The 16,170-nt window shown below is 41.2% G+C and overlaps 1 protein-coding gene across 5 annotated transcripts in view; it reads left to right on the forward strand.

Annotated features, from left to right (window-relative positions):
* Positions 1-16,170, forward strand: part of LOC124592534 (gamma-tubulin complex component 3-like) — a 293,359-nt gene that overhangs the window by 58,496 nt on the left and 218,693 nt on the right. For 4 of the 5 annotated variants that reach the window (XR_006977520.1, XM_047131845.1, XM_047131844.1 and 1 more), the window contains exon 5: positions 8,970-9,086. The exons of the other annotated variant lie outside the window; for it this stretch is intronic. Coding sequence is in view for 3 of the 4 variants with exons in the window: in XM_047131845.1 (XP_046987801.1) it covers positions 8,970-9,086 (117 nt within the window). In the remaining variant the exon portion in view is untranslated. The remainder of the gene's footprint in view (positions 1-8,969; positions 9,087-16,170) is intronic. 5 annotated transcript variants of the gene reach the window in all.

Here is a 16,170-nt window from a genome sequence, read left to right on the forward strand (position 1 = left end):
CTGCACTGAAAGGGGTTGATTCATTGTGAATGCGTGGTGTCTGTTTTTTCAGACATGTCTGGAAGAACAGACACTACACATTCATGTAACACTGAATTGTGCCACTGGACACAGGGCCAGGCTTGCAGTTTGGCAGATATATTGGGATTGACGAGGAAGTTGTGTTGGGTGGTTTGGGTGGAGGGAGAAAGAGGTGAGAAGTAGAAGGAGGTGTTGGGGAGGTTAGCAAGTGGCTTGCAGGGGGGCAGTAGGTGTGCAGGATAGGAATGGGGGAGGGGAAGAGGTGACGGATGTATGGGTTAGCCATGTGAAACATGAGCACCAGATCCTTTAAAGATGACTGGAAGATGTTGATTGGGAGCAGTGAGAGAACAGAGTAAGGGGAAACTGTTGGGTAGATCATATGGAGGCTGTGGGTTATCAGAAACTGAGGTTATGAGGCTTATGGGAGTAAAGGATGTGTTTTGGCTCAGGAAAGCTGGTGTAGGAGGGAAGGAGCCAGGTAGCATGAGTTGTGAAGCAGCCATTGAACTCTTATCATCTTGTGCTCAACTTTGTTCTTGGCCACAGCTTGGTGGTGACCATCCATTCTGTTGGACAGCTTGATGGTAATGCCTATTGCCAAAATTGAAACCCTTGTCGTCCAACACCTGGATGAACACTCCAGCCACCACCTCCATAAATTTTAAAACTTGTTGGCATCCGACTCCTGCCGTGGATCATCATCTATCCTCCCCCCTCAGCCTCTGCTAACCCACTGCCCTCTCACCCCAGCCAATCAGTTTCCATTCCCTTTGTTATGTCGCCCTCTCCCAATCCACACCTCTATGCCATCTTAAATCATGTGGTGCACCTCATTGGCTCCAGTATCTGTGTGTCACTTGTCTAGCTCGTGCATATGCCACCTGTCCCTCCCACAGTCCTAGCCTGCACATCAACTGCTCCCTCCGAGCAGCTAGCTCTATGCCCCCAACCCTCCTCATACTTCCCGATTCTCTCTCCCTCTACCCACATGATACAAACTTCACTCCAGTCCATCTGCTGAACTGCAAGCCTGGCAGTGTGTCTTGTGTTGGCACAATGTAGGTGTGTGTGTGTGTGTGTGTATCATCTCGGTTATATGACTGGCTTAATGGTTCCTGTCAGGAAGGTCACAATCATAGTAATAGATAGGAAGTCATAAAGGGAAACAGAGGTGATAGTAGTCCGCTAGGAAGTGTTACAGGCCCTCTGCTGTTCCTAACCAGTATAAATGATTTAGGAGACAGTATGAGCAGTCTTTGTGGGTTGTTTTAAGATGATGATGATGATGATGTCATTTACTGAGGCAAGTAGTACAGTTGTTAGCACATTGAGCTTCCATTTGGGAAGACAACAGTTCTAATGCCCTTCCGGCCACCCTGATGTATGTTTTCTGTGATTTCCAAAAATCAGTCCAGGTAAATAATGGGGTGCTTCCTGTGAAAATGCATGGCCGATTTCCTTTCCTGTCCTTCCTAAATCCGAGCTTGTGCTCAGTCATTGTCAACGGGATGTTAAACACTAATCTTCAGTCCTTCATTTGATGCTCTCAAACACCAAATAGTGAAGTCGTTAAAAGATCAAGATATCTGTGTGGTGAAAGAAGTGGCAGATGACCCAAAACAATAAAAAAAGAGAGATCTGCCATGTGGTTACTAAAAAGAGTCCTTTAAATTTCAGTTGCACGATGAATAACACGAAGTTAAATGTTGTTGACTCAGCTATATTCCTAGGGATTATAATTACAGACAACAAACAACTTAAATTCTAACTGTCACATAGAAAATGTTGCGAGGAAGATGAACCAAAGGCTGCATTTTATTGGCAGAACACTTAATAGATGCAGCAGATCTACTAAAGAGACTGCTGTGCAGTATGGGATTCTTGCCAGATAAGATTAAGGACACCTAAAAATTTCAAAGAAGGGCACCTCCTTATGTATTATCATGAAATAGAAGAGTGTGTGTCATGGATGTGATATGCGAGTTTTGGTTCCTGTCATTAAAACAAACATTTTTCACTACAATGAGATGTTTTCACGAATTTTAAGTCGCCAACATTCTATTCCAAATGGGAAAAAATATTCGGTTGACTCCCACCTACGTACCTGGGGAGAAATGGCCATTGTAATAATATGAGAAATCAGAGTTCGCATGGAAAGTTTTAGCTATTAATTTTTCCCATTTACAATTCTAGAATGGAAGTTGAGAAATAGCCTGAAAGTGGTTTGATGAAATATCTGCGAAGATGGTAAGTGTGAATTCCAGAGTAGTCATGTAGATGTAGATGTTCTCTGGCAGAAGACATCTTCTTACTGTTGCTGTAGGACAAAATCTTGTCTGTAGTGGAACAGGACACCAGCCCAGCTGAATGTTACTCCTGGCTCTGTTGTTCCCTCCCTTTTTCCCATCTGATAAACTTTTTTTTTTTTCATATATATGGAACTATTTTCTGTAATTGTGGATGGTATTCTTAATGAATATTCACATTAAATGGCCTGCCCCCCCCTCCCTGACAAAAACTTAAACCATCCAGAAGGGAGGGATAAACAAAATGAAACTTGCAGTTTACAAAATCAAGTCCCATTTACAGAGAACATGGCAGTGTGAGTTCATTTACAGGTCAGAGGAGCAGCAACATCATACTGGTTAGGCATGCACTGATTATGTTAGGAAGAGTGTCATAAAGCCATTGGATCCACTCCTCAGGTAAGATGACCTTCAACTATTGTAACTGGCTCTTTATATCCTGGATAATAATGGCACTAAGACAAAGTTGATTTCTGAGCTGGTCCCACACGTGTTCTATGAGGAACAGATATGGCGATCTTGGTGGCCACAGGAGTACCTCAACATCACACACACAGTTTATAGGGTTAAATGCCATGTGTTAATGAACATTGTCCTGTTGAAGATGGCACCACAATAGTGTCACACAAGAGGCAACACATGAGGATGCAGGATATCCACAATGTACTCTGTTCCCCAATCACTATCAACTGAGACCTGAAGTTATACCCGATGGCTCTTTACACCATGACGCTAGGAGTAACATCGCTATGTTTTTCCAAAACATTGGAAGAATGGGACCTCATCCCAGTTCGCCACTATACTTGCCAATGGTGATCATCTGGGGTAGTGCAGCACTGTTGTTCAGTGCTGAATGCAAAGCGATGCCATTCACCAGCTGTCCATTGTTTCTGCTGACAGCACCACTTCAAGCACATCAATTGGTGGTGTGCTAGTGGCATCCTGGAACATGGCATGGTAATTCCCTAGTCCAGTTGTTACTAATAACTGATCAGTGGTGTAGGATGATGTAGAATGTTGCAGAGAGTTCGTTACGTGTTCTCACATGGTGGTGGTCAGATGTGGCTGACCTGAACCTTGATGATTAGTATGCCTGTCCTGTCTTTCCCGTGAAATTCAGCATTGGTTCACTGCCCCGCAAAGCTGTACATTGTACTATTCGACCAGTCGGCCAAAATTGAGGCATACCTTGAGGCCCCTTTCAAAACTGTCAGGGGCAGATAACTTTGTCTAAAATGAGTATGGGATAACTTTGTGTCCTTCATAGTGCTCACTCAACATCTGATGCTGTTGATGCTCTTTACCCAACCAAGCCTTGTAACAACAGTAAACATGAACAACACTTTTGCACTTTGGTGGGCATTCCACCTGTTATTCAGAACAGTAGCTCTGTTATAATTTATGTACCCACAAATAATACAAGGGTGATGTACTTGAGGACAATATTATGGAAATGGAAGAGGATGTAGATGAAGATGAAATGGGAGATAAGATACTGCGTGAAAAGTTTGACAGAGCACTGAAAGATCTGAGTCGAAACAAGGCTCCGGGAGTAGACAACATTCCATTAGAACTACTGATGGCCTTGGGAGAGCCAGTCATGACAAAACTCTACCATCTGGTGAGCAAGATGTATGAGACAGGCGAAATACCCACAGACTTCAAGAAGAATATAATAATTCCAATCCCAAAGAAAGCAGGTGTTGACAGATGTGAAAATTACCGAACTATCAGTTTAATAAGTCACAGCTGCAAAATACTAACGCAAATTCTTTACAGACGAATGGAAAAACTGGTAGAAGTGAACTTCGGGGAAGATCAGTTTGGATTCCGTAGAAATGTTGGAACAAGTGAGGCAATACTAACCTTACGACTTATCTTAGAAGAAAGATTAAGAAAAGGCAAACCTACGTTTCCAGCATTTGTAGACTTAGAGAAAGCTTTTGACAACGTTAACTGGAATACTCTCTTTCAAATTCTGAAGGTGGCAGGGGTAAAATACAGGGAGCGAAAGGCTATTTACAATTTGTACAGAAACCAGATGGCAGTTATAAGAGTCGAGGGGCATGAAAGGGAAGCAGTGGTTGGGAAAGGAGTGAGAGAGGGTTGTAGCCTCTCCCCGATGTTATTCAATCTGTATATTGAGCAAGCAGTAAAGGAAACAAAAGAAAAATTCTGATTAGGTATTAAAATTCATGGAGAAGAAGTAAAAACTTTGAGGTTCGCCGATGACATTGTAATTCTGTCAGAGACAGCAAAGGACTTGGAAGAGCAGTTGAACAGAATGGACAGTGTCTTGAAAGGGGGATATAAGATGAACATCAACAAAAGCGAAACGAGGATAATGGAATGTAGTCGAGTTAACTTAGGTGATACTGAGGGAATTAGATTAGGAAATGAGACACTTAAAGTAGTAAAGGAGTTTTGCTATTTAGGGAGCAAAATAACTGATGATGGTCGAAGTAGAGAGGATATAAAATGTAGACTGGCAATGGCAAGGAAATCGTTTCTGAAGAAGAGAAATTTGTTAACATCGAGTATAGATTTAAGTGTCAGGAAGTCGTTTCTGAAAGTATTTGTATGGAGTGTAGCCATGTATGGAAGTGAAACATGGACGATAACCAGTTTGGACAAGAAGAGAATAGAAGCTTTCGAAAAGTGGTGCTACAGAAGAATGCTGAAGATAAGGTGGGTAGATCACGTAACTAATGAGGAGGTATTGAATAGGATTGGGGAGAAGAGAAGTTTGTGGCACAACTTGACTAGAAGAAGGGATCGGTTGGTAGGACATGTTTTGAGGCATCAAGGGAACACAAATTTAGCATTGGAGGGCAGCGTGGAGGGTAAAAATCGTAGAGGGAGACCAAGAGATGAATACACTAAGCAGATTCAGAAGGATGTAGGTTGCAGTAGGTACTGGGAGATGAAGAAGCTTGCACAGGATAGAGTAGCATGGAGAGGTGCATCAAACCAGTCTCAGGACTGAAGACCACAACAACAACACCCACAAATGGTGTGTACATGTACAACATTACATTGACATCCGATCATGTCTTCTGGGTGCCTCACAGGTTGTGTCAAATAGAGTATGTCAGTGACACTGACTTGCTGAAAACAGAAATGTGAATTTTATTGCTATTAGTGAAAAATAAAAAAAGAATTACACTAAAGACAAAATGGATCATACGATGTGTTAGTCCTTACATTTACCTACTTCATCTGTACCTGTAGTGTTTTTGCCATCATTGGCTATTTCTCCTCCATCAATTTCATTTTCTATATTGTGTATTCGTTTTTACCTACTTTTGTTTTATCTGTGCTTCCACTTTTAGTATACCATTGCTCCAATTTATATTTTCCCAACTTCATTCCTAATCATTTCTAACTTGACAGGTTTTCAAATCTCGGCTATTGTTAATTTTTAACTTTAATTGTTGTTTTGTATGGTGCTGCCCTGCTGTGTTCCTCCAAACCTTTCGTGCAAATTTCTGTGACTATACATGAATAGTTTCATTTCATCCAACCCTTTCCTCTATGTTGTCAAATGTTGGAATTTTATCAACTACTAGAGCTTTGCGTAAACTTCTTTCTTTCTTTTCTTGTTTCCTGCTTTTTTTACGTGTGTGTATCTGTATTGGCCTATTAAGTAACGGTTTTATTCAGGTTTTTAGGCTCCTTGTTTAAATGCATGAACAGCTATGAACAATATTCTGTCTTTTTAATAGGTATCATTGCCAAATTAGATGTGGCATTTAGTACAAGTAAGTATCTCTGATATTATTTGAGTGATCGCCACTGTTAAGCTCCTATTTCATATTTGATGGTTAATAACTCGCATAATTTTTAATGCATGAAAAGTATTCAGTACATAAACTTCTCCAAAAAAGTTTTGCACCACTTGCCTTTCAACAAACTTGTGTGGGCATAGAACCAAGGGGAGCATGGAATGCTGTAATGAACCTTAAGAAACTGTGAATTAAAAATAAAACCTTAACCATAACAAAGTCAATCTGTTTGAAAGTAGACATCTGTAAAATCAAAATTTACTGCTGAGTAAATTCATTTCCACGTTGCTCCACATGCTTAGATCTTCCTTGGCATATTGTTATTAAGGTAGTTAAGATGTTGCTGCCCACGCCTATCCCTCTCCTTGATTGCAATTGTAATGAAATCATCCAGTGTGTGACGAGGGTTCATACAACAACTCACTGCAAGTTTCTACTTGCACCAAGGATGCTCAGTTGAGTTTGTCAGGTATCACAGGCTTTTGCTTTGTTGGTAGCTGTCTCCTGGAGGAAGTTGTTCACAAGACAGGCTCTATCTCCTTTTTAATTATTGTCTGAAGAAAGATGAACTCTTTGCTGAAAATTTTACTGTAGATCTGACCAGTAAATTGAAGGATCTTGTACTCCACTGACCTGTAAGTACATTTGGTGGCAGTGAGCAGCTTCTGACATTCATAATAAAAAGGATTTGAATATAAATGGTAATTACACCCGTGTATAGTACAAGCTCTTCCGAGCAGTATGGTGGGGGGAGAGAGAGAGTGAGAAGAGTGTGTGTGTGTGTGTGTGTGTGTGTGTGTGGGGGGGGGGGGGGGAGCGTGTTGAAGTGTGGTGTGTCAAGGAAGGGGAGCCAACTTGTTTGTGTTGTACTCTATTCTGAAAACGGTACAGCCATGAGTGAACAAAAGGTTCCTTTGCCTGCTGTGCAATGTTTTATGATAATGTTTTTGACCCATGAAGGTGTTAAATCCTTGGACATTTTGACTTGTTTGATGGCTCGATTTGAGGATGCTGCACTGTTTATTTGGGTCAGACAATTTAAGGGTGGTCGAGAAAGTGTTGAAAATGAAGGTCATGTTCGATGCTCATGGTTAAGTCTCACAAATAGCATCATCTGTGCTGTTTGAGAGATTATTGAAGGTGCTCGCTAGTGCACTGTTGAAGAAATGGCAGCAGAAGCGGGTATCAGCATCAGTGAGTAGCTTGGCATTAAAAAAATTAATGTGCAATGGGTTCAGAAGTTGTAAATGGAACAGTAAAGGCAGGTCAGGTTGGAGATATGTGAGGCACTTCTGAATCAATTTTTGCAAGAAGGGGAGACTTTTTCGAGGCACTTCGTCACATATGGAGAGACATGGGTCCAGCATTACACTCCAGAATCCAAAAAGACGAGTAAGGAGTTGCGAAGAAAGAATAAAGCCTGCCCCGTGAAAGCGAAAACCCACCTCTTAACAGGAAAAGTTCTTGCAACTATGTTTTTTGACTGCAGAGGAGTGTAACTGATTGACTATCTTCACAAATGACACATGGTGAATGCAGCTTACTGCTGCTAGTTGTTAACCTCAGAAAATGCCTCCTACTGAAACAAAGATGAGGAATTGCATCAGAGATGTCAGTCCTCTCCGTGACAATGCTACGCCTCACACTGTGAATTTGACAAGGGACAAATTGGAGGACCGGCACTGGGAGACCCTCGACCACCATCCCTATAGTCTATATTTGTTCTCCACCCGACTATTTTTTGCTCACATCCTTGAAAAATCACTTGAAAGGTAACGATTTTAAAACAATGAAGACATCGATGAACATGTGCAAAATTGGTTGATGACGTAGTTTCAAACTTTTTATTAACCAGGCATGTTCAAGCTTTCAAATCACTGAAAAAAGTCTGTAGAGCATGCAGGAGGCTGTCTAGAGATAAACTGAAGGCCTCAGTTGTGTAAATGATTAATCATAAATGTACAAAAGTAATTATCATGTGTATTTGAATCGCTCTCATATGATATCAGCCAGAAATTTGACTGGCCCCTGAGGCATGTACACTTTTCATGACAGTCATCAAGCATCACATAAATTCTGCACTTGTTGGTGTAGAGAACCTGATGCCATTGACTTGGTTCCATTTTCGGTGTTCGCTTGCTTTTTTTTCAACTTGTGTATGCGTAATACACAATGTGGATAGATTGTTTCTGGTGTTGTTTGATAATGGATGCCTCAAGTCTAAATTGATTGTGTGGGATGGTTGTGTACACTCTTGTGTCATCACAACCCTCCTAGTTGCCTCCAAAAACAGCAGCATGCAGTTCTGTTCCATTCTCCGGAGAGTGCTTATGGGCCACGGTTTGTAAATAGTGGTCATCGTCTAGTGTTACTGGCATGGTTGACCATTTCGAGACAGATTTTCATTGTTTTGTGTCTCACAGTAGCAGTTGAATATTAGACTGATTTATCATCTTGCATTCCAGTTTGGTAGCCAGCTTCTGGTGCTGACAATCTGCCTTACTGTAGAGTGACAACGCATACATGGCACAATCTTGAAATAATGCTTTGAGGCCTTTGATAGAATGTACAGTGTGCAAAAGCCGTATTGTCATGTTCATGAGTAGACACACAGATCACACCTGTAAACTGCACTGAGAATGCATTCTAACTTTAGTAACTTTTTCGTGTGGCCTAGATAGTAATTTCTCATGGTAAAAAAAATTAGAAAAATGTTCTCAAATGAAAAAGTTAAACAGGTCTTGAGAGTGGTGCAAAACTTTTTTTCCCCAATGGTATTCCTGTTGTTTGTTGTATGTGAAATTTCTGTAAATGTTTTGCTTACTAAGTGCACTAAACAAATGTTATTCCGTAGATGCTTACCATTCATCCAGAGCCATTTCATATGCTCATGACTTGCCACAAGGAACCATTGCTCACCTAAATGGGTGTCCAGTAGTAATGCCTGTACCACCACCGTCCAGAAACCCCTGTAAGTATATATTTGCTCATAAGCAGTGTTGGGTCCTTAAGTCTCCTAATGGTTATGTATTGATTGCTTAAGTCTGTATTAATTTTCCAAACCTTATCATGTCATCCCTCCTTTACAGGCAGACAAACAAATCTGATAATGAAACATAGTGGGGAGATTTAAAACTGTTAATGCATACTATCTGAAGGGTAGAAACACTATAGCTATGATGAGTGCAGTCTTTTTTCAAATTGTCAGAACATAGTAACTTCATTCTTCACAAAATTACGTGTATTAAATCTCTCTAAATAATATTTGACTGCAAAAATCCAAGGCTATAGGAGCTTATGATGTCATGGTGGAAGCTCTTTTTCTCAGTGCCATATATTCGCCCCTGATCATAATTGTATGCAGTGAAGAAGTACTTGTTGCATATAGAAGAAGTGTTCAGACGCAGTTACTGAATGATGACAAACAAATAAGCTGAGGATTATTCAGATCAGAATATCGCTGTTATAACTAAGTATCATCTTTATAGTCTTCAGGGCAACCTCTGATTGTGAAAATTGGCAAATACTGTGGAGTCCAATTAAAGCAGAACGTATGTGTGGAAGGTTGTACAAGTTCTGATTTTCCTTATTTTATTGTGATGGTCATTCGTCCCTACCTAGGGGAGGCAGCAAATATTTTGGCATTTGGAGGAGAAAGTTGCACATTTTAGAAAAGATTTCAGTCATTTGGCTATGAACTGACAGTTCCATTAGAACAGGTTACTCTGTAGCTATGACTTATGATCAGTAAATGAGAATATTGCTTGAAACTGCTCATTTTGAAATAAACAGTGATCGGCAGACAGAAAATAAGCCTACTTCCAGTCTATCTCAGTCATTGATAAAAGCAACCATTGGATTGTTACAAGTATTTGCTAAACCCTTCCAAGACAGACAGTAGTACTATGCATAAACAACTAAAAGCTCTCTCATTTGTTCTCCTAAACGCAACACATATTTTGCCTAACCAACCCCTGAACTAAAATCCCAGTCAGACATGTTAACTATGTAATCATAGCCGACTGTCTGTTCAGATATATTAATAAGTCTGTCGCACAATAGTAACACATTTCAAGAAATGATCATCAACAATTTATAATATATGCGAGAATAACATTGTTTACCCACTGTTTTTGTTTGCCGTAAGAACATTTCAGATCTGGATAAGTTCCTCAATACATCCTAAAGTTGGATAAGGGCCTTTCCACATGAAGTGTCCTAGGGCTTCCAGTTCAACCATCTTCAGTTTTGATGAATTTTGTACATGATGTACCTTAGGCCCCTACATGAACTTATGCACAGTTTCAGGCTCACCCGTAACTTGGTTGAGATGCTAGAACCACTTCTGTGAAGACCACTTTTACCAAGACCAAAAAGTCGTGAAAAAATATTCAAGTTTGGCATTCCACTGTTTCTAATGTGAAAGAGCTAGACTCTTGCTTCTGGGTATAGTGGTACAACTTTTTGTGCTCTACACACAAATGATGGAAGCAGAGTTCAGAAAGCAATGCATTTGGCATAATCTCAGTTCAAAGTGGGCAACAAATCATGTCACGAGCAATGCGTCCCATACTTTAACGAGGCATAAGTAGTGGAGAAAGTGCGCTATGGACCTGGTCTTTTGCCAATTACTGTCTGTCTGAGTGTTTAGTATATCACAAATTTGGGCCTGGCTTGTGTGTTTATTTACTGTGCTACTATTCTGTAAATTTGCTAAAAAACATGAATGTATCAAAATATACCTGTGTTCAAAATCATGTGTCTCAAGATGGACACCTACCACATTACATTCATTAACACCTTTCAACAGAGCACATTTCAATCTACTGAAAAACTTATTTTCATTTTGGTGTCACTTTGGGTAAGGCGAAAAAATTGCGGCTTCAATTTGAAGTTTTGTTGATTATGTCTGCAGTGTTTAAATATTCATTTTGGTATTTATTTGGTGATTTTAAACCTGTTTGTGACAGATTCCTTGCTAAATTTAACCATTTAACTGTACTAGAGACTGCTACATAATTTTTGTTAAGATAATTGCTTATTAATTTTATTTCTTTTCTTTATTTAGGACTCAACAATTTGATATTAGTGCCTGAAGCATATCAAGTTGTTGCTAAAATGGAAAAACAAGATCAAGTTAATGTATTTCAAAATATTAATGAGAAAAATTATCTGTAATTTGGAAATGAAGGATTGCATGATTCATCGCTGTGAAGTATATTCAGGAACAGAAGCTCTAAAGAAATATTTGGAAAGCGCTTTTGCAGATATTGATCCCGAGGATACAATTCAGTTCAAACAGTGGACTAATACTGGCAGAGATGCACTTCAAACTAGAGAAATGAAAGTTGACGAATTCATAGAACTATTAGTTACAAAACTTTTGGCCCTTTCTACTCACCACTAGATTGCAAAGCACTAGAGCAAGCAATTGCAGTTCACTAAAGAAGGTCTCAAGCCAGGAGAGTTGATTATATTAATGGATTTTGCTGAAAATTACCCCTTTATTGTCCAAAACGCAGTTCAAGGATTCCATTGGGAAACTAGTCAAGCTACAATACATCCATTTGTCATTTATTACAAAGATAATGAAGACCTAAAAAGTGTCAGCTACTGCATAATCAGTGATAGCCTTCGACATGACACAGCTGCAGTGCACATGTTTTAAACATACTTCATCAAATCCCTAAAGTGCATTTTTAAAGAAATTAAGCATATTCATTATTTTAGTGACGGTTCTGCTGCACAGTACAAAAATTTTAAGAGCTTCCTAAATCTTTGCCATCGTAAAGATTTTGGCATTACTGCATAATGGAATTTTTTCAGAACGAGCCATGGGAAATCACGATGTGACAGAATTGGGGGCACAGTTAAGCGTTTAGCAGCAAGAGCTGTCCTTCAGAATCCATATGACAACCAAATCTTAACACCAACTGATAAAAAAAAGAGGCATGGCACTGAATTTATCTATATTACAAAATAAATTATTGAAGAAGCAAAAATTGATCAAGAAAAATGTTTTGAGGATGGATACTGTCTTTAGTACAAGAAATCATCACCATTTTGTGCCAATTGATGAAAAGCGACTTTAGATCATAGAGTATCAAATGATACAATGTCCTTTATAGCAAATGTTAACTGATATGCTAAAGCTGCTACTAAACATGTTGCCATTACTGAACTACAGCCTGGCCAGTATGTCGCTTGCGTTTATGATGGAAAATGGTGGATAGGAAATATCTGTGAACATTCACGTGACGGAAAAAACACCTTGATTAATTTCATGCATCCTCGTAGAGCTGCTCAATCATTTCACTGGCTAGCTAAAAGAGACATGTGCTGGATTCCACAACAACAGATAATTGCAGTCATACCAGTTCCAGCTGCTTCAATGATGGGGTGGCAATACAGTTTGCCAGAAGCAATAGTTTTGGACATCTGCAACAAATTTAAAGCATCTAACAGCTAAAGAATTCTGCATTATGGCTTGGAAACCACAAAGAGACCCAAACGAAGCCTGGGAATCTGCTAGATACCCACATTCAGGCTGGGAACCTGAAGTAAAAAAAAAAAAAAAAAAAAAAAAAAAAAAAAAAAAAAAAAAAAAAAAAAAAAGCTGTGGCTGACCTTGCATGGCTATGAGGTGTGGCCCCTTGGCGATGGGGCTACCAGATGGACCAATGAAAGGATTTTTCTTGAATTACAAAAAAATTCAAAAGTTTAAGTGCAATTTTTGCACCTTACCCAAAGAGACACCAAAATGAAAATAAGTTTTTCTAATAGAATGAAATGTTGAATGGTGTTAATGAATGTAATGTGGTAGGTGACCACTTTGAGACCCATGGCTTTGAACATGGGTATATTTTGATGCATTCATGTTTTTTAGCAAATTTACAGGATAGTAGCACAGTAAATATACACATAAGCCAGACCCAAATTTGTGATATACTAAACACTCAGACAGTAATTGGCAAAAGACCAGATCCATAGTGCTCTTTCTCCGCTACTTATGCCTCGTTAAAGTATGGGACGCATTGCACGCGACATGATTTGTTTGCCCACTTTGAACTGAGATTATGCCAAATGCATTGCTTTCTGAACTCTGCTTCCATCATTTGTGTGTAGAGCACAAAAAGTTGTACCACTATACCCAGAAGCAAGAGTCTAGCTCTTTTACATTAGGAACAGTGGAATGCCAAACTTGAAGATTTCTGGTCTTTGTAAAAGTGGTCTTCACAAAAGGGGCTGCAGCACGTCAACCAAGTTACAGGTGAACCTGAAACTTTGCATAAGTTTATGCTGGGCCCTCGTGTACATATTGTACAAATATAATCAAAATTGAAGATGGAGCTGGGACGTTTGACACGGAATGACCCATAACATAGCAAAAATTCTCAAGCATGCGGTCCACAAGTAATCCTATACAGTCTTGTGTACATTTCCCATCTTCATAGAAGCTTATTTGACTTTCTTTGAGTGTGTAAAATAATTTGATCTCCAACTATTACATCATTATTGTAGTTGCGTGACATTTTTCCCTCTAAATACGTCTCTTCCTGCACTTGTTTTGTTAGAGTGGTGACAGCTATTCTTTCCCTTTCTTTGAGTGGTAGTTAAGCACAGTTACGTTTTAGAAAAGGTTTCATCCATCTGTTTTGATCCTTGTTTTCTATTACATTAATTTGTGTAGTGAGTAGCCCATAAAATAGGTTGTAGACATACATTCTTGCATTTATAACTTGCCTTCATGTTCTAGCATTGTAAACAAGCTTTTAAGACGTTCTGTATCGGTACTTCTCCACATGTTATGGAAGTACCAGTTTTCGAACATATATTTATTCTCAATATGCTGAGGTGTGCATGCTAGTTATTCAATTGTTTCAAGCTTTGTCTTATAAAGTGATGCACATTGAGCTTGCTGTTCAACTCATAGTTTAGCTGATGCTTCACCCGAAACCAATCAGTACATGCATCTTTCACCTGACTGACTTTTTTGCACACATCCAAAATATATATATGGTATTTTCCATCCCTCATCAACAAAATCCAATGTCAGCATTTGCTTGTCTGTGATAGATATTTCTGGTGAACTTTTCAGTGCATCTGTTAACTATATTCTGCCCTCCTCTAATGTAAACAACCTCTAAACTGCACTATTCAAGATATAGAGACCATCATCCCAGTTGAAAATGCAATAATTTGTTTGAGATTCTTGTATCTGTATCCTGCATGCAGGAGAGCATCTGTGAAGTTTTGAAAGTAGGAGACAAGGTGCTGGCGGAATTAAATCTGTGAGGACAGGTCGTGAGTCGTGCTTGGGTAGCTCAGTTGATAGAGCACTTGCCCGCGAAAGGCAAAGGTCTCAAGTTCGAGTCTCAGTCCGGAACACAGTTTTAATCAGCCAGGAAGTTTCATATTAGCGCACACTCCGCTGCAGAGTGGAAATATCTTTCTGGAAACATCCCCAGGCTGCGGCTAAGCCATGTCTCCGCAATATCCTTTTCTTCAGGAGTGCTAGTTCTGCAAGGTATGCAGGAGAGCTTCTGTGAAGTTTGGAAGGTAGGAGATGAGGTACTGGCAGAAGTAAAGCTGTGAGGACGGGGCGCGCGTCGTGCTTGGGTAGCTCAGTTGGTAGAGCACTTGCCCGCGAAAGGCAAAGGTCCCGAGTTCGAGTCTTGGTCCAGCACAGTTTTAATCTGCCTGGACGTTACCTTTCAATATATCTACAAAGCATGCCTTCCCTGTTGTATGGTTTTGATTTGAAAACTTTTTTGCATTTTCTCATGCATGTCGTATGATCTACACTCCTGGAAATGGAAAAAAGAACACATTGACACCAGTGTGTCAGACGCACCATACTTGCTCCTGACACTGCGAGAGGGTTGTACAAGCAATGATCACACGCACGGCACAGCGGACACACCAGGAACCGCGGTGTTGGCCGTCGAATGGCGCTAGCTGCGCAGCATTTGTGCACCGCCGCCGTCAGTGTCAGCCAGTTTGCCGTGGCATACGGAGCTCCATCGCAGTCTTTAACACTGGTAGCATGCCGCGACAGCGTGGACGTGAACCGTATGTGCAGTTGACGGACTTTGAGCGAGGGCGTATAGTGGGCATGCGGGAGGCCGGGTGGACGTTCCGCCGAATTGCTCAACACTTGGGGCGTGAGGTCTCCACAGTACATCGATGTTGTCGCCAGTGGTCGGCGGAAGGTGCACGTGCCCGTCGACCTGGGACCGGACCGCAGCGACGCACGGATGCACGCCAAGACCGTAGGATCCTACGCAGTGCCGTAGGGGACCGCACTGCCACTTCCCAGCAAATTAGGGACACTGTTGCTCCTGGGGTATCGGCGAGGACCATTCGCAACCGTCTCCATGAAGCTGGGCTACGGTCCCGCACACCGTTAGGCCGTCTTCCGCTCACGCCCCAACATCGTGCAGCCTGCCTCCAGTGGTGTCGCGACAGGCGTGAATGGAGGGACGAATGGAGACGTGTCTTCTTCAGCGATGAGAGTCGCTTCTGCCTTGGTGCCAATGATGGTCGTATGCGTGTTTGGCGCCATGCAGGTGAGCGCCACAAACAGGACTGCATACGACCGAGGCACACAGGGCCAACACCCGGCATCATGGTGTGGGGAGCGATCTCCTACACTGGCCGTACACCACTGGTGATCGTCGAGGGGACACTGAATAGTGCACGGTACATCCAAACCGTCATCGAACCCATCGTTCTACCATTCCTAGACCGGCAAGGGAACTTGCTGTTCCAACAGGACAATGCACGTCCGCATGTATCCCGTGCCACCCAACGTGCTCTAGAAGGTGTAAGTCAACTACCCTGGCCAGCAAGATCTCCGGATCTGTCCCCCATTGAGCATGTTTGGGACTGGATGAAGCGTCGTCTCACGTGGTCTGCACGTCCAGCACGAACGCTGGTCCAACTGAGGCGCCAGGTGGAAATGGCATGGCAAGCCGTTCCACAGGACTACATCCAGCATCTCTACGATCGTCTCCATGGGAGAATAGCAGCCTGCATTGCTGCGAAAGGTAGAT

The sequence above is a fragment of the Schistocerca americana genome, chromosome 2, assembly GCF_021461395.2.
Source record: "Schistocerca americana isolate TAMUIC-IGC-003095 chromosome 2, iqSchAmer2.1, whole genome shotgun sequence".
Classification (NCBI taxonomy): domain Eukaryota; kingdom Metazoa; phylum Arthropoda; class Insecta; order Orthoptera; family Acrididae; genus Schistocerca; species Schistocerca americana.